Raw genomic sequence first — 19,238 nt, 5'->3', positions numbered from 1 at the left:
TTGGGAAATATTAGAAAAAGATGGAAATAATTGGAAATTGCAGAGTTTGGAAAAAATGAAAGATAAAGTGCGAGACTGGTTACACTATGCTCAGATTAAAGAAGTTTTTAAAAATGATAAAAAGTTAGGATTCCAGGCGGAGAAATCGAAGTTGGAAACAGAATTGTTAGAACCTAAGACTAAAGTACTTTCAAGAATGTATAACTTGCTGTTGAAATGGAACACACAAGACGAAACGGTTAAGTCGGCTATGATAAAGTGGGCACAGGATATTGGGCATAATATTATGTTTGAGGACTGGGAAAGGTTGTGGACCACGGGGCTGAACTTCACAGCATGTAATGCTTTGAAGGAAAATGTAATGAAAATGATATATAGATGGTACATGACCCCAGTTAAACTTGCCAAAATATGCCATGTGTCAGACAATAAATGTTGGAAATGTAAGGAAAATGAAGGAACATTCTTCCACCTCTGGTGGACCTGCCCTAAAGTGAAGGCCTTCTGGGAAATGATATATAATGAGCTGAAAAAGGTATTCAAGTATACCTTTACTAAGAAACCAGAGGCCTTCCTCTTGGGCATTGTCGGCCAGAAGGTGCTAAAGAAGGACCGAACATTCTTTATGTATGCAACAACAGCAGCAAGGATACTTATCGCCAAGAATTGGAAATCTCAAGATCTACCCACACTGGAAGAATGGCAGATGCAGCTGATGGACTATATGCAACTGGCCGAGATGACGGGCAGAATTCGAGACCTGGGAGAAGAGAGGGTTGAAGAAGACTGGAAGAAATTCAAGATTTACCTACAAAATTATTGTGATTTGGTGGAATGTTAAGTAGGATGTTTGATCATAAACAATTGGCCATCACTAAACTGGATCGGAATTGGATGTAAAGTGAGATTAAGAGAAACAAAATTCTTTGGAGAAAAATTATATTATATTTAAACGAGTGGTTATAAAATCGCAAATAAGATGATAATTTGCTTGAAAAAATTCATTGTTGATGTAAATGGGAGCGGGAGACGTGAGGAAGTCCAAAGAAGTTAGGAAATTTTGTTAAGACAAAAGCAAGGTTGTTTATTATCTTTGTATTCTTTCTTATAAAAAAACCTCAATAAATATTTATATAAAAAAAAAAGAAAAAAGATTCTTCTTTGCGGGATAACTTACCTTACGGACAATTTTTACACCTTAAAAGAAATTCCTCTTTTAACCACGATTTTGGTAATAGTGCAGATATCCTAGCTCATTCTCTTTGTTCCAAACAGATCCAAAATTAAATTCCTTACAAAGGATCAAACATTTCTTCTCTGTCCCACTACCACCTCACATTCTCAAAACCACATCACGGGATCATTAGAATACACCTCTCATGCGGATAGAATCATCAGAATAATACGCAAACATTAGCATGTATTCTGGAACATACCAGGGTGTAATGAATTTCCTCTGATAGGCCTGAGGCAGACCAAATCCATTTAAGATATGTTAGTAGATACAGACATAAATTCTGAAAAAATCATTCCTCGCACCAATAGCACTTCCGGCCCCACTGGACATCATAGATGTGGTAGATGCTCATCTTGCCCATACAGACTAAAGAAATTTAGGATGAGAAAACGAACTTCAGATTATTATTCGTCATTTTAGTACCTGTCAAACCAAAGACATAGTCTACCTGATTCAATGTCCTTGTAATTTATTGTATATAGGCTCTACCACTCGAGCTGTGGGGGTTCACATTGGTGAACACCAATCGCGTATTCGTAATGCTAATTTGGAGGCACCTCTGGTAGAACATTTTGTTTCTCACAATCATTCAGATACGGATCTATTATTTACAGTTTTATGGGTGAATCAGAAGGCAATTAGCATTAGAAAAGATTATGAGCGATAGTTACGGCAGCAAGTAATACAATTTATTTTCATGTTTAAAACCATTTATCCAGGGGGTCTAAACTCTGAGTTAACCCTTAATTGTGTTGTTCGATTATTTGTATTTTGTCTGTAACTTTACACGGCTCCTTTTATCCCAACCTCCTTGTATTTGTATTGTTACTTTGCACTGTACCTTTAAACTCAACCTCCTTGTTATTAGCACCACCTGGAGTTGGCTTTATATGTTTTTCAAAATATATTGTTAGTAGCAGTGACTACATTATTACATGAGCACTGTTCCATAGCATTTGGTATTTTCATTTACATACATTCCTTCGAAATAAGATGGGGTATGTACTCTTTTTCATTACTGTTTGTATTCTAGTTTAAATTTTTTGTAAAGTGGTATGTCATGCAGCTCATCGTCTGCAAAACTTTATTTTCAGTTTATGAAGCAATTCTATATCCTCCCACCACGCTGACAAGAATTCCACAAAACAGTAGTCAATATCCGGAATCACTGTTCAGTGTTGGACATCATATTTGTTGAATACACAAAGCTTCACAGCTTGTCTTCCATCCTGCAAAGTCTGGTACCTCGCTTCATTTAAAGATTTCCAGAGACTTTGAGACTAAAGATTTCATTTTGTACTTGTTATGGTTTGAAGGAATGCTGTAAAGCTTGTCCATTGTGTATATACATGGTCATCGTGCTGACTAGACATTGCTGACGTGAGCTTAGGGGCGACAGCGGCCACAGTGCTGAAAAGTCCAAATAAATGGGCAGTCGCAGATCATGAATCTGACTTTCCTCCAACTTCCAAACCAAAACGGGAGGAAAAAATATTTCAGGTTTGAAAGTGGCATGTTAGTCTGGTTTGCTAAACCAAAACTAAGCCAAAATTTAGCTTAGAAAGTGTGAGGCAAAATACAGGGCAGTAAAACAAGGAACAGGGTGGTGAATCCAGGGCAGGGCAGGGAGGGGGGTTGGTGGACAGTTGGTTTTCTCTTTCCACCTGGTACTGAAGTGACTTCAAAACAATCCATTCCAATCTCCGGCAGCTTCACAGGATGCCCCCCCCCCTGGAATTTGTCACACATGCATGCACGAACCCAGATACTCATGAATCTGTCAATCTGTCTGTGCTTGGCTACCCAGAGTTTAAATGCAGGACTTTTCACATTCACACACCCTTTCAAACACAGGTCCTTGGAGAGGATCCCTAATTTGGCAGAGGGGGGGGGGAGAGATAGATTTGAAATACTGGACAAAACTATCAATAGAGGACATGGCATTTTTGAATTAGGCAAAGCAGGACTTTATAGGTGATAACCAGCACATTGTGTCCAGAAACAGACAATTAGGCAGACGGAGCTGTTCTAATATGGGAGTCCTATGCTGCCTATAGCCAGCCCTGGTCAGCAGTGTGTCTGCAGCTCTTTCAGCCAGTTGAACTTTCTGAGCACTTTTCAAAGGCAGCCCCATGCAGAGCGTGTTACAGTGACCCCTACACAATGTGGCACCAGACTGCCTCTTTGGGGGGGGGGGTAATTATCTGTTCTAAACGTGTGTTTGTTTGTGTGTGTGTTTGTGTGTGTGTAGTTTAAATTCTCTGAATGCTTGTTTTTTGAGAAGGGGCTCTTCGGGTCATGAAGCAATGCCTTTCAAGACAGCTCCATAACACTGATTGTGCCCTCACGCTGCCCTATTGTGTGTGGATTTTGATCCAGACGGGGAAAGATACAACAGAATCCACCCCCCTCTCTGTGTCGCCCTTAGGTGTGCTCAGCCTTCACCTCCCCATTTCTTTATGGAGGGGCAAAGGCTATGCACCAACAACTGGCGTCTTCTGGGTGCACTGAGCTCCCCCCCCCACCGCCTTCTCTCCTCCAGATGTAATACAGATTCCCTCAGCATCTTGCCCCACCTTCCAGAAGGCAAATATATAACAATAATACATTTTATTTATATCCCGCCATCCCCGGGAGGCTAACATCAGTAAAATTACAATAAAAACATAATAGGGGGGGGAAACCCAATCCAAATTCAGGCCCTGCAGAAAGATGCTAATAATAATAATAATAATAATAATAATAATAATAATAATAATAATAATAATTTATACCCCGCCCATCTGGCTGGGCTTCCCCAGCCACTCTGGGCGGCTTCCAACAAAATATTAAAATACCGTAATACATCAAACATTAAAAGCTTCCCTAAACAGGGCTGCCTTCAGATGTCTTCTAAAAGTCTGGTAGTTGTTGCTCTCTTTGACAGCTGGTGGGAGGGCGTTCCACAGGGAAGGCGCCACTACCAAGAAGGCCCTCTGTCTGGTTCCCTTTAAACTTGACTTCTCGCAGTGAGGGAATCGCCAGAAGGCCCTCAGCGCTGCACCTCAGTGTCCGGGTAGAATGATGGGGGTGGAGACGCTTTTTCAGGGCCCTTGTCCCTTGTGACAGAGCGTTCCACCAAGTCAGGGCCAGTACGGAAAAGGCCCTGGCCCTAGTTCAGACCAATCTAACCACCTTGTGACTTGGGACCTCCGAAGTGTTGTCATTTGTGGGCCTTAAAGTCCTCCGTGGGGCATACCAGGAGAGGCGGTCCCCTAGGTACGTGGGTCCTAGGCCGCATAGGGCTTTACAGCTCAAAACCAGCACCTTAAAGCTGACCCTGTACTCCACCAGGAGCCAGTGCTGTTGGTAAAGCACTGGATGAAACTGAAAAACAGTTTCTATCCAAATGCGATTTTGGTTTTAAACGCAATGTAAGGTAGTCTCTAGGTGAGTATATTGTATTTAATTATGGGAATCAGTGTTTCTAGGGGGTTAACCAGGCTGGGATAGCAGGTTTGTTGGTTTTTGAATGTCTGATGCAGATTTTTTCAGTTTCGTTGTTCTGTATGGGACAATGACAATAAAGATTATTGTATTGTATTGATACATGTGATCCCATGGCAAGGACCCTGTAAGGAGCCTCGCCATGGCATTCTGCAGCTGCTGGAGTTTCTGGGTCTGATTGTTTGTTTAGGACATCATTATATTGTAGGAAATACCGCCTTGTGTCTTTGAAGGGTAGACTCTTTTCATCAGCAGTGATAAATATGACATTAATTGGTTACTGAACAACAGCTTCAATGCTGTCAACATGAGCTTTGTCTAAGGTTTCAGACATACCCATTTCACTCAAGAAAGATGCAGAAAATACTTTTCCTTTTTGATTCTGGGCACTTGACTTCTCCCATCCTGCTACCATCACGGCAGACATTTGGGGCTGAGATCCAGGGCCCCCTCAGCAGCAGCAACAACAGATGGAGCCCCCACAAACATTTGTCACATTTTGAAGGTTTTTTTAATTAAAAACAAACAAAAGGCTTTTCCTTAGCCTCTCATAGCCCTGACATTAGCTCTTGAAAAAGAGAGGGTTACCAAACATCATGGCCCCCAAGTATGAAAACAAACACTTCCAAATTCTTTTTTGCACCCCCAGAGACAGGGGTCAGCAACCTTTTAAGGTCAACGGCCGGATCACTGTCCTCAAACCTTGCTGCAGGACGGAGCATGCGTGCACATTCTCTTGTTACTACACAATCCAAAGATTGCACCAAAAACCAATAATAAAGCTCCGAAGGTCTCAGTTCTGCGCTGTAGCATATCTGTTCCGTTCTGAGACACCCTCCCAGGGTTCTCGGGTGTGCGAAGCCTTGATTCCCTGTTTTTATTTTTATTTTTTTTTATAATAATTTTTATTGATTTTACAACATAAAGAAAAAACAAAACAAACATAATGCGACTTCCCCAAACCTCCCCTTCACTGCATCCAAATTTCAAAATTTTTAGCAATTCTTCATCCCATTTTTATATTTAATTCTCTTTAAAAAGAGTTTCTGCTTTATAAATTTCGATTTATAGCTGTAATTCTTAGTGTCCAATCCCCTGACATCTTAACATTCCGAAATTTTACAACAATTTTTAAGATAGATTTTAAATTTTTTCCAGTCCTCCTCCACTGTCTCTTTCTTCTGGTCACGGATTCTGCCGGTCATCTCTGCCAGTCCCATAAATTCAGTCACCTTGGTCTGCCATTCTTCCAGAGTAGGTAATTCTTTAGTCTTCCAATACTTCGCCAAAAGGATTCTTGCTGCTGTTGTTGCGTACATAAAAAAGGTCCTATCTTTCTTTGGTACCAATTGGCCGACCATGCCCAAGAGAAAAGCCTCCGGTTTCTTTACAAATGTCCACTTAAGGATTTTCTTAATTTCATTATAGATCATTTCCCAGTAGGCCTTAATCTTTGGGCAGGTCCACCAAAGGTGATAAAAAGTTCCTTCACATTCATTACACTTCCAGCAATTGTTATTGGGCAAATGATATATCTTTGCAAGCTTGACTGGGGTCATGTACCACCTATAGATCATTTTCATTATGTTCTCTTTCAGGGCACTACATGCCGTAAATTTAATACCTGTGGTCCATAACTGCTCCCAGTCAGCAAACATAATATCATGACCAATATCTTGTGCCCACTTAATCATGGCTGATTTAACCGTTTCATCTTGTGTGTTCCATTTTAGCAGCAGATTATACATTCTGGACAAATTCTTAGTATTGGGTTCTAGCAATTCTGTTTCTAACTTTGACCTCTCCTTCTGAAATCCTAGTTTTCTGTCCTGCTTAAAAGTTTCATTAATCTGGTAATAATGTAACCAATCTCGGACTTTAGGTTTCAATTTCTCAAAACTCTGTAGTTTCAACTTTTCACCATCGTATTCTATAATTTCACAGTATTTTGGCCAGTCTGTATCCATGTTCAATCTTTTTACCGCCTTAGCTTCCATTGGTGACAGCCACCTGGGGGTTTTACTTTCAAACAAATCTTTATATCGATTCCATACATTATACAATGCTTTCCTAATAATATGATTTTTAAAATTTCTGTGTACCTTTACCTTGTCATACCATAAATATGCATGCCAACCAAAACTATTATCATAACCTTCCAAGTCCAGAATATCTGTATTCTCAAGAAGTAGCCATGGTTTCAGCCAGCAAAAAGCTGCTGCTTCATAGTAAAGTTTTAAGTCCGGCAGGGCAAAGCCCCCTCTATCCTTTGCATCAGTCAAAATCTTGAATTTAATTCTGGGTTTTTTGCCCTGCCAGACAAATTTAGATATATCTTTCTGCCACTTCTTGAAACAGTCCATCTTATCTAAAATTTGCAATGTCTGGAACAAAAACAACAATCTCGGCAATACATTCATCTTAATTACAGCAATTCGGCCTAACAAGGAAAGTCTCAGTCTTGACCATATATCGAAATCTTTCTTCACTTCAGCCCAGCATTTCTCATAATTATCTTTAAATAGATTCACATTCTTAGATGTTAAGTTCACCCCCAGATATTTGAGCCCAGGCCCTTTCCTCTCGGCTCTAGGAGGAGGGAGGGAGGAGGAAAGAAATCTGCAACCAATCAGAGGGAAACAATGCTGCTGGCACCAATCAAAGTCTAGCCTCCTTCCTCCGCAGGGCGGGGAGAAGCCAGAAGCCAGGAGAAGGGAGGGAGGTGTGCCGCCATCAGGAAGAGAGAGAAAAGAGTGGTGCAGCCTGAACTATATGAATCAGAACCATGAGGCAATTTCTGGACCATCTGCGGGCCGGATCCAGAACCCATTTGGGCCGGAACCAGCCTGTGGGCCTTAGGTTGCGGACCTCTGTCCAGAGACTTGACAGCCATCTTCACTTCACTCCTCAGTTCCTTTCACTAATCTCCCCTAGCCCTAATTCTTACACACATTCCTTTAAAACATTTCTGTGAACTAAGAAACACAAAAAACCACACCCTCACTGGTCACCTTCCACAGGTCAAAAGCCAATGCACAAAATATTTAATAAAAACAGCTCCAAGCAGGTACACAAGAGCACAGAAAAAAGGAGATGAGTTTTAAAAGCAATCCCAAATTTAACACAGAGACCTTTTCATTCAGCTGGAAAATGCTATCAGTAAAAAGCTATCAGTAAAAAATAAATTATGCAAAGTTCAAGTAACGAGTGCCTGGAATGCTGATCTACAAGACAAGGGCAGCCCATCATTTTGGCAGTGAAAGGCGGACCTGAAAACTCAACAGATTCAACACACACCTTGAGCATTGCAGATTCACACTCGCTCCCTGTTTATCTAGCAAAAAGTTGCCACTTACTTTGTACATTTAGTATATGTGACCTTCATTACTTTAGTACATATATATGTGTATACAAATTTAAGTAGAAACACTAAAACATCATTCCATGCATTTACAACTGATTTCCCCCTTTATGAGTTTCTTGATGTAAGTAGTGAACCCTGAGTTGAAAACTCTATACATTTATATCATTTCCCCCATGTGAATTTACTAATGAATATTAAGGTCTCCACTCCCTCTGAAACCCTTCCCACAGTCAATACACCTGTAGTCTTCATTGTGTATGAGTTAGCTGATGTCTTCTAAGGCGTCCATTTTTACTGAAGATCATTCCACACTCCATAATTTGAATGGCTTCTCTCCTGTGTGAGTTCGTTGATGTATTCTAAGTGTTCCATTCCTACTGAAGCTTTTTCCACAATCCACACATTCAAATGGTTTCTCCCCCGTGTGAGTTCGTTGGTGTATTCTAAGTTTTCCACTTTCACTGAAGCTCTTTCTACATTCAATACATTTAAAGGGTTTCTCCCCCGTGTGAGTTCGTTGATGTATTCTAAGTGTTCCATTACTACTGAAGCTTTTTCCACATTCAATACATTCAAATGGTTTTTCATCTGTATGAGTTCGCTGATGTATTCTAAGGTGTCCACTTTCACTGAAGCTCTTTCCACATTCAATACATTTAAATGGTTTATCCGTGTGTATTTGTTGATGTATTCTAAGTGTTTCACTACGACTGAAGCTCTTTCCACATTCAATACATTTAAATGGTTTCTCCCCTGTGTGAGTTCGTTGGTGTCTTCTAAGTGCTCCACTTTCACTGAAGCTCTTTCCACATTCAGTACATTCAAATGGTTTCTCCCCCGTATGAGTTCGTTGATGTATTCTAAGATATCCACTTCGACTGAAGCTCTTACCGCACTCAATACATTTAAATTGTTTCTCCCCCATGTGAGTTCGTTGATGTATTCTAAGATATCCACTTCCACTGAAGCTTTTTCCACATTCAATACATTCAAATGGTTTCTCCCCTGTATGAGTTTGTTGATGTATTCTAAGATATCCACTTCGACTGAAGCTCTTTCCACAATCCACACATTCAAATGGTTTCTCCCCGGTGTGAGTTTGTTGATGCAATCTAAGTGCCCTACTTCGACTGAAGCTCTTATCACACTCCCTACATTCAAATGGTTTCTCCCCCATGTGTCTTCGTTGGTGTATTCTAAGTGCTTCATCTTTACTGAAGCTCTTTCTACATTCAATACATTTAAATGGTTTCTCCATGTGAATTCGTTGATGTTTTCTAAGTCTATCACTTCGACTGAAGCTCTTTCCACAATCCATGCATTTAAATGGTTTCTCCCCCGTGTGAGATCGTTCATGTCTTCTAAGTGCCCCACTTCGGTTGTAGCTCTTTCCACATTCCATACATTTAAACTGTTTCTTTGTTCTTCCCAATGAATTCACAGGTGGCTCCATAGAATTCTGACTTTCATCTTCCTCACCTGTTTGGGAGTCTAGGAGGAAGGAGAATCCTGTTAGACTTTCAAGAAAGACAAAAAGGGAACTGAACACATGTCAATTCCAATCTGGACCTTCTCTCATTTTAACACCTTCATTCTCCACTGTCCTCTCTAGGTTCCATATTTTTTGAAAAGCAGATGAGATAATGGCAGGAGCAACACGTGATCACTCGATTCACACTTAATAAAGCACCATCGTTTTATAATACAGATCTATGGTGGAACTGGCTTATTAGACACATCTATTTTTTCTTTCTGAAGTGAAGAAATGATCTCAGGCTCAAGTAACAGTGTCTCCATTGTGAAATAAATAAAACCTAAGTGCTACATGTACCTGTAAAAATATTGCACTATATTGGAACCTAAGAAGAGCCTGCTGGATCAGGCAAAGGCCCACCTAGTCCAGCATCCTCTTCTCACAGAGTCCAACCACATGCCTGTGGGAAACCGGCAAGCAGGATTGGAGCACAATCTTCTCTGCCTTCGTGTGCTTTCCAGAAACTAGTATCAAGAAGCATTATTGCCTAGACCACGAGGGCAGAGCAGGGACGTCAGTCTTATCCTTTTCTTCAAGTTATCCGAGTTGCTGGCTCTCACTGTCTCCTGTAGGATAGATTCCATAGATGAACTATGCTTCTGTTGATTCATCTTTGCAGCCCTTAAAATCTGATAGATGTATATGGCCTAAGCTTTTGTGGGCTGCAGTCTGACAAAGTGGAATTTTGAGCAGGATACGTGGTGCCACTATAAACTTCTGAGTCTCTTTGTTGGCTTTGTGTACTTATTTTGAAATTTGTACCAAGGTTGTACCATAGTATCTCTATGTAAACTTAGGGACGGACAAAATTACAGGGTGGTATAAATTATTAATTCCAGTCTGTAAGATTGGCAAGTTTACACAATTTGCTTCTTCTTCTTCTATGGCGATCATTAGTAACCGAGTAAATAATACTGACCACTGTTGGTCTTCATATGTCCAATCCTAAGTGTAGAGCCTCCAGCCACAGGAATTGTGTATCATGATAACGGGTCCTTTGTCCCCTAAGCCCACCAAACTGGGGAGGTTCTTACATTTATTGTATTTTGATGCTGGTGGAATGTATCACTTTGACCCTGTCTACAACAAATAAAAGTAACAGAAACAATTTAAATACATTAATTATAAATGATTTTGGGAAGCATTTCCATCCCCCTTCAACGATTTTTCAGGATTGGTGTGCAACATCATTATAATCAATTATTCCCACCATGGAAATAACACCTAAGATTTCAAAGCCTGGAGGAAGAAAATCTTCCCCGACTACTTTAACAAAAGGATTCAAGAAACAAAGAGCTGCTTTGGAGAAGGCCTCACCCCTTCCTTCTTAATGTCAGGAACTTCCTCCCATTTGTCTCCTCTCCATCTTTTCCTCTTTCTTCCTCCACCATCCATCTATCCCTTTCCCCATCTCCTCTCCCCTGGAACTCACCAGATTTCTCCAAGGGTCCTGGGAGGGAATGCTCAGAGGTTGTGGGGAGGGATCCGGGAGACAGCCTGACCAGGTCAACCGTCCATCTTCCTCCTTCCATCCTGGCCAGGGTTGCAGGTTCAGTCTCAGCTAGGTTTGCAGGTTCAGCTTCCTGAGGAGCGCAGAATCCAGAGCAAGTTGCAGCTTCCTGGGAGTGAGGGAAGAAGAAGCCAAGGGAGTCTGAGAGCCCCTGCAGGGATTCTCCTGCCCAAGACATTCTGCTGCCCCCGGAGAAGCCCCAATTGGGCATCCCCTTCCCAAGATCCCCCACCCATTTTCAAACACCTTTGGCAATTCCTTTCACCCGCTTGTGCCATCTCCCTTCCTAAGGCTGGGATGGTATGCACATTAGTGGCCTGAGAGTAGACCCCATAGAACTTAAGAGTTAATTTGCAAAGGACTGCTCTGAATACATGGGTGGCCCTTGCATGGAGAAGAAGGAAGCCCCTTGCTTGCATCAGGACCCCCTAGGAGAGGCGGTGGATCCGCCCACTGCTCCCTCTGCCCTCACTGCCTCCTCCGATGTCCTCCTGCCCTGCAAACACCCTTTGCTCTTGTTCCTCAGGGGAGAGAGGCGGCTGAGGGAAAGAGCCTTCAAACCCATCCATTTCCTCCTCTGCTCACCCTCCTGTCCTTTTGGGAAACAGGAGCTTTGGTCAGGAGTAAACAACTTAGATGGCAAGTTTGCAAGATAAGCACTTTAAAGCACTGCTTGTTCCTACTATGTGTGTGTCTGTGTGTGTTTGGACGTAGAGGACAACATACATGTTTACACCACGTGGTTCCTTAAAGAGGGCAATTCTTTAAAACCGAAGGCCATTTCTACGAAATGGAAGACTTCCGAAGGCAGCCTTTTACAAGGAAAATTTTGATGGTTTTATTTTGTTGGAAGCTACCCAGATGGTATAATTATTATTATAATAATAATAATTGATTCCTAAGCCTGTCCTGGGACACGAGTGGCGCTGTGAGTTAAACCACAGAGCCTAGGACTTGCCGATCAGAAGGCTGGCAGTTCAAATTCCTGCGACGGGGTGAGCTCCCATTGCTTGGTCCCTGCTCCTGCCAACCTAGCAAATCGAAAGCATGTCAAAGTGCAAGTAGATAAATAGGCACCCTCCGGCGGGAAGGTAAACAGCGTTTCTGTGCGCTGCTCTGCTTCGCAAGAAGCGGCTTAGTCATGCTGGCCACATGACCCGGAAGGTGTATGCCGGCTCCCTCGGCCAATAAAGCGAGATGAGTGCCACAACCCCAGAGTCGCTCACGACTGGACCTAATGGTCAGGGGTCCTTTACCTTTTTAAGCCTGTCCTGCTAGGCATGCTGATCAGAGACTCTGTCCAAACAACCCCTTTGAACGCAACAGGGCTTCCTATTTTTACTGCTATCAGTGGGATCAGTCAAATCACAAAGCCACTGATCAGCCAGAGTTTCCTGTTTTGACCAAGCACAGTTTGAAGTTAGCTTAATATCCCAGCTTATTCCAAAGCTGGCAGCTGTAGTTTCCTGGTTTGGGCAAAATAGAAAGTTTATTAGTTATGGCTTCATCACAGTTCCCCATCAGGGCCGGCCCAATCATGAGGTAGGGTGGGACAATTAGGTCAGGAGGCAGATACGGGACCAGCACATTCCCAGCTCCCCTGTTTGTTAGCCTTGCTGCCAGTGCAGGACCACAGCTGGTAAATTTGTGCAACTACCCATGCCGAGTCTTTTTCTTTTCCCCTCTCTCACTAAAGGTTGGGTGGGGGTCCTTCCTGGAGTGATGCATTCTGGTTGTGGGGGCCAGGAGACTGTGGTGGCGGCGGCTAGTTTTTTGTTTTGAACTTGGGTCAACTTAGGTTTTATTGTAATGTACCAAATGTACATTAGTACATCAATGAACTAAAAACAGTTCCTATTTTTAACCCAGCTTCTCAGGCTGTGATTCAGTCATCTGAACATGGACATTATCTTAATAAATCTTGCAACAACCTTGCAAGGTAGGCCAATGTTATTCTATTTGCACTGCACATGGCAGTGCTGAGGCTGCAAGACGTGCCAAGATTTTTATCTCAGTGGGGAGAAAAGAGCATTTTGGAAATGGAGGCAATTTAGAGGAGGAAAATGGAGGTTGGTGGAAGGACCCCTCTTCTGACGTAGTTTCTGCTCTGATTAAATTCAGAGTCCCCTGCAGCTGTTTAGGTAAAGTAAGAACAGAAGGAGATATGATCACAAAACTCCCATGTATAAGAAAGTTTGGTCTAGCAAGCCTTTTAAAAGTGGATTAGAGAGAAAGTGCAGGGAGGAGGAATATTCACCACCATAGCTAAACAGGACCTCAATGTCAAGAGGCAGTGGAGCTGTGACCTCCATGTGCTGGAAACCCAGGTGAGAGCACATTCCCAGCTCTCCTGTTTGTTAGCCTCGCTGCCAGTGCAGGACCACAGCTGGTAAATTTGTGCAACTACCTATGCGGAGTCCTTTTCTTTTGCCCTCTCACACTAAAGGTTGGGTGGGAGTCCTTCCTGGAGTGATGCATTCTGGTTGTGGGGGCGAGGAGACTGTGGTGGCGGCTGGAGTTTTTTGTTTTAAACTTCAGCTGAAATGGAGTAAAAGCTCTGCTCTGGAAATAAATGATCCCTCTGGCTGCTCTTTAAAGAGGATTTATAAAGACCAATCAGAAGGGTCTTTTTTCCACAGATCTCACTGCTAATTCAGAAGGGTCTTCTTGTGCTCTTATTTCTCCTCCACCCCAGGACTGGGGTTGGAAGGTCTAAACATGCTGATTGTGTTCGCAAGACTTTTATGTATGCTAGATGGCATGTCTGGTGAGTGTGTGCAGCCCCTCTGGCGTGTGTGCATGTGACTTTATGGTCTGCATCTCTTTTCTGTGTGCGCATGCATGTGCATACATTGGCCACAAAGCTCACTGGAATGTGGCCTCCAGAATCAATGCAGCTTTAAGCCCATAAATGTTCCTCCTGTTCTATCAGAAAGAACAATCAAATCTGAGACTATCAGAAGGAGAGAACTGGATCTACAGAGTTAATGCTCTCAACATCCTAGGGACACAAACTGCAATGAGATTTTCCATTAATTGTTTGAGATTTTTTTCCTTAAAAATATGAAGCAGTATAGAAATGAAATGAGTAATAATCTGAACATGAATAATCTGAAAATAGAATCCTCCTTTCCTCTGCCTTCTCAAATCTGGCATTCACTTCAACCCTCAGCCTTCATTTGCCTTAATGAGGAAGGTAGAAATAAAACAATTAATGAATAAATAAGTCTCACTTATTTACACGCAGACATATGGGGTCACTAGCTTTGACAGCTTGGGAAAAGATCAGATGCATTCTCTGGAGTATAGATCTATCAACTGTTTTAATTGCCGTGACAGATCAACAGAACATCCATGTGTAGGCACAGTGTACCTTGATGTGAGGAAGGCAAAAGAAGCAATTTCCTTGCGAAATGAATCTGATGGACATCATTGCCACAAGAGAAAAGAGAGCTTTCAATGGCGATCAGACCAATTCACCAAGGAGGGCGATAGGTTTATCAATGCCACTGGCAGTGGAGGGGGGGCAGGAGTAGTGGCCTGCAAAGGGTGTCAGGGGGCTGCAGGGTGAGAGGGACACCGCCCTGTTGCACTGCTCTTCCTCTCCCCCCCCCCGCCTCCCCTTCCCTCTCCGCCGTGGGGAGGACCGTGGAAGAGGACGGGGCTCCCTGCAGAGGGACAGGGAGAGGGGCGGCAAAAGCCCCAGCTACGCCGCTGATCCGTGAGCGACTATATGCATCGTCCACCGGGAAGCAGCAGCTGCCTTGGAGCCCTCATTCTGCCCCTTGAGCTCAGGACTGAAGGGAGCAGCTCCCCAGGGGCTCCGGCAGGGTCCGGGCCAGCCTGAGCCAGAGATGTGGGCCCCTGTGCCCTCCTGCAGATGCCCTGCCCCTCCGCTGCGCCCCTTCCCCTTCCTGCCCCCTTGGGGGGGGGGCGCCCTGCAGCCCCTGACTCCACTCGGGGCCTGATCCTGCCAGGCCCACCTGCTCTCCCCCTCCTGCACCTCGGACTCCTCGCTCCGTCCCTGCAGCGGAATCCGGCTCCTCTCCGGGGAAACTCGCCAGGCCACGGGGCCGCTGCTCCTCCGCTCTCCTCGGCGGGGACAGGAAAGGGCAGCCGCTCTCGAGTCCCCCTGGCTGGCCCCCTTTCCTGCCTCTCTGGGCATCGGAGCTCGCTGGCTGTGGGTTGGGCCCTGGGGGGCTGCGAGGCTGGATGCGCCCCCTTGCGCTGTCCCTCAAAATTTATTGTATCATTGGAATCTACCTGGCATCTTATATGCTATCCAGAATGTTGCACAAATAAGTCTCCTTGTGATCTGATGTGCAGTCAATGGTCTCCTTATCAGCAAATATTTCCAGAAAGCTGGGACGATGCCACCCTGCAGCCACAGCTGTCAACTTTCAGATTTGAAAATAAGGGATCGGCAGCCTCACCTGTCCCGGGGACAGTCTACTGGATATCTAACAGTCCGGAATAGCACCTGGAAATGGCACTGGAATAAGGGAATTTCCTGCAAAAAAAGGGAAGGTTGACAGCTATGCCTGCAGCCCGAATGGGTAGCTGGAGGAGACAGTCCAGTTCCCAGCTCTGCTGGTTGGGATCATGCAATCACTTGGCTCCAGCAACCGACCTTTCCAAACTCTCCAACATTTCTCTGATGAAAATAGGAACATCCCATTCCATAAATATAATTTTCCTATTTATATACCGCACATCTTATTACGTTGCCCCAGCCACTCTGGGAAGTTTCCAACATATATAAAAAACATAATAAAACATTAAACATTAAAAAACATTTTCAAACGTCCCTATACAGGATTGCCTTCTCAGAGGGCCCGGGGGTCGGATAACTCCATTCCCTCCAGCATTTCTTCAATGAAAATAGGGAGACCCTAAGGAAAAGCGGAATATTCTGGGATCAAATCAGAAACCAGGACAGCTTCTCTAAATCAGGGACATCCCTGGGAAATAGTGGCACTTGGAGGGTTTCTCTTTCCCTGCTTTTTCATTCGCTGCCTCTGGTCTCCTGCATCCATTTAGCAGAGGAGGGGAACGGTTTTGGCCTTCATACTTCTCCACCCCCACCCCACCCCCAATATAACCAAAAACACACACACCATTTTGGAGTGAGGACCAAAAAAATAAAATCATTTTATTATTTTATTACTTATTTTTGCAGTTCAATCTACTGTATCTATAAATTTTATTGTTTATAGCCAATGGCCACCACAATACAATATGAGCACAAATCACACAGCTGCAGAACAAAAGACATTGCATGCTCCAGACCAGGATAAATCTATAGCGTCCAAAATTTATTTTCACGGTTGTTTCAATGGGAAGGATATAGGGCAGCAGAGTCCAGGTGGTGAGGTCCAGATTAGAGTTTCTATCATCCTTGACTGTCTGCCCTGCTGGCTGAAGCTGATGGGAACTGGACAACAACATCTGGGGACATCTCAATGGTTATTCTGTGATATACAGAATCTACAAAGGATTAAGGCACTGATCCAGAAGAGAATGAACTGAGAAGAGGCCCCACTGAATTATCTGAAGTGAAGCAGAGGAAGATCATTAAATAATAATAATAATAATAATAATAATAATAATAATAATAATTTATTATTTATACCCCGCCCATCTGGCTGAGTTTCCCCAGCCACTCTGGGCAGCTTCCAATCAAGTGTTAAAAACAGTACAGCATTAAATATTAAAAACTTCCCTAAACAGGGCTGCCTTCAGATGTCTTTTAAACATAGGATAGCTGCTTATTTCCTTCACATCTGAAGGGAGGGTGTTTCACAGGGTGGGCGCCACTACAGAGAAGGCCCCCTGTCTGGTTCCCTGTAACCTCACTTCTCGCAATGAGGGAACCACCAGAAGGCCCTCGGCTCTGGATCTCAGTATCCGGGCTGAACGATGAGGGGTGGAGATGCTCCTTCAGGTATACAGGACCAAGGCCGTTTAAGGCTTTAAATGTCAGCACCAACACTTTGAAGTGTGCTCAGAAACGTACTGGGAGCCAATGCAGATCTCTCAGGACCGGTGTTATGTGGTCCCGGCAGCCACTAAATGTTAATAAGCAGAAACCTGTGCAGAAACAGAGACAATACGGCTGATGTGAAAGAAAAATGTTTCATAACAAACTATAAGAGAATTCAAGGGAGAACGTGCCCGTGTTTGAATAAGCAGAAGATTGTACAGTGGTACCTCGGGTTACATACACTTCAGGTTACAGACTCCTCTTCTATTCTTCTCAGTTATAGGATTATGAAAGTAAAGTTCTTTTGAATAGCAAGAGTCTGGCCACTGTATAGTCTGTAAAAAGGAACTATCAACTAGAATAACTATTTGGCTTCCTAACTGTAAGCTACTCTGTTACTTTGGATATCATAAAAATTCAAAGACAGACAGACTTTAATGTTGTATACAGTGTAAGGCTGGGGAATTGAGAGGTGGGGAGAGCAAGCGGATGGGGGAGGGGTAGTACACTTTCATTATTTTACGAAGTTCATATGCAAGGTGTTTGTGTCAGTGTGACATGGGTAGCTTCTCTTCCTTTTCATTTATTAGTTTTCATTGGCAGTGAGAAAGATCGGGGGGCCCAGGGCATAGTTGGTTGCCTTCAGTTGACTGCAGTAAAGGTGGCGGAGGCTGAACCATTTTGAGGAAGAGATAGTTGTAATTCTTGGTTTGGTCCTTCAAGTAAAGGTAAAGGTAAAGGGACCCCTGACCATTAGACCCAGTTGTAGACAACTCTGGGGTTGCGACGTTCATCTCACTTTACTGGCTGACGGAGCCGGCGTACAGCTTCTGGGTCATGTGGCCAGCATGACTAAGCTACTTCTGGTGAACCAGAGCAGCGCACAGAAACGCCGTTTACCTTCCCACCGGAGCGGTACCTTAATTGGCCTGGGAGCCGAGCCAGAGCTGCCAAGATAAGGACTCTTTGAGGTAAAGAGAGAGGCTCGGGCTCAAGGAAAACCTGAAATGGAATATTTCCAAGCTGCTGAATGCCCTAAGTTAAATGAAAAAAATGATCAGACCAGGGCAAAATGGTGTGAGAGTTTGCTGCGTCAGTATGGAGTATGGCATACTGTGTCTCAAGCCCCTCCAGTTCCTCTGACAGATAAATGGAGGGCCCAGGATTCGAGGGCCATTGACATAATCGTCTTGTCCGTCTCTCTAGAGGAAATAAAAACGCTTGCTGGCAACGTGATGGCACCTAAGATGTGGAATGCTTTGAAAGCTGCCTATCTGCCAATCGTCCCAGCTCAGAGTCTGAATGCCCAGGGTGTGAGTGCATCGGAGGTCCTGGCTGTTTCCCAGAATGCGAGTGAATGCAGGGATGCAGAGGGCACCGGTTGCAAACTGCAGAGGGAGCAGACTGTGATGTTAGCCCAGGCAGCATTCCAGCCTCCAGGGGGAGCCAAGGAGTCGGCAGCTGAGAGCTCTGTTTCTCGTGGGAGCCAAGGTCATCGTCTTTGCAGAGGCCGAAAGGCCAGAGGTAAACAAAGACAGATGCCTGCAGATGGCCCGAAGCAGAGGGGGGGTGAAGAGCCCACGCCAGTGGAAAACAAAGCGTTGTTTGCTGGCACTGCTTCACCAAAGGCTAAAGGCAAGTCTGATGGCCAGGAGCAGGGGGACAAGCTGCAAAAGCCTACGCCGGTGGAAAACAAGGTTTTGCTTGCTGAAAAGACTGCTCCAAAAGCCAGGTTTATTGTGGACTCAGGCGCCAGGCGCCATTTATCAAAGGATAGACACCTGTTTATCTCCTTCACACCGCAAGACGGAGATATCCACCTGGCTGATGGAAGGACGTTGCAAATTGCAGGAGAAGGGACTGTTAAACTTGCAAGTTTGCATACAACCATCAGTAATGTACTTTATGTTCCAGGAGCTGCAGACAATTTGCTAAGTGTCCCACAGCTGACTGGGCGTGGTTTTGAGATTTCCTTCAAGAGGAGCGTCTGTGTCATCAGGAAAGGCAAAGAGGACGTTTTGCATGCAAAGTTTATGAATGGTTTATTCTGTATAACTTATGATGACAATGCTGTTGTGTCTAATGCTGATTCTTGTTGTGTTGCACAAACTAACAAAGTTCTTC

At 43.9% G+C, this 19,238-nt stretch overlaps 2 protein-coding genes across 4 annotated transcripts in view; both read right to left on the bottom strand.

Moving 5' to 3' along the window:
• The window catches only part of LOC309336968 (uncharacterized protein), a 31,383-nt gene extending 16,166 nt beyond the window's left edge, over positions 1 to 15,217 (bottom strand). Inside the window, exon 1 of the mRNA XM_081853520.1 lies at positions 15,135 to 15,217. The gene's annotated coding sequence lies outside the window, so the exon portion shown is untranslated. The remainder of the gene's footprint in view (positions 1 to 15,134) is intronic.
• On the bottom strand, positions 7,672 to 13,455 carry LOC309337003 (uncharacterized protein). Of its 3 annotated transcripts, XM_081853602.1 has the most exons (3): positions 12,388 to 13,455; positions 11,054 to 11,240; positions 7,672 to 9,578 (listed from the first exon to the last, which is right to left on the bottom strand). In XM_081853602.1, exons 2-3 carry the CDS (start codon positions 11,151 to 11,153, stop codon positions 8,389 to 8,391), a joined length of 1,290 nt encoding a protein of 429 aa, XP_081709728.1. In that variant the 5' UTR covers positions 11,154 to 11,240; positions 12,388 to 13,455; the 3' UTR covers positions 7,672 to 8,388. The 3 variants fall into 3 exon arrangements, with proteins under 3 accessions (XP_081709728.1, XP_081709730.1, XP_081709729.1); XM_081853604.1 differs by lacking the exons at positions 11,054 to 11,240; positions 12,388 to 13,455 and adding an exon at positions 10,739 to 10,953; XM_081853603.1 differs by lacking the exons at positions 11,054 to 11,240; positions 12,388 to 13,455 and adding an exon at positions 10,541 to 10,732.
• Positions 15,218 to 19,238: the final 4,021 nt, after the last annotated feature.

The sequence above is a fragment of the Podarcis erhardii genome (assembly GCF_964252035.2).
Source record: "Podarcis erhardii genome assembly, chromosome: 2".
NCBI lineage: Eukaryota > Metazoa > Chordata > Lepidosauria > Squamata > Lacertidae > Podarcis > Podarcis erhardii.
This window is presented reverse-complemented; position numbering and strand designations above follow the sequence as displayed.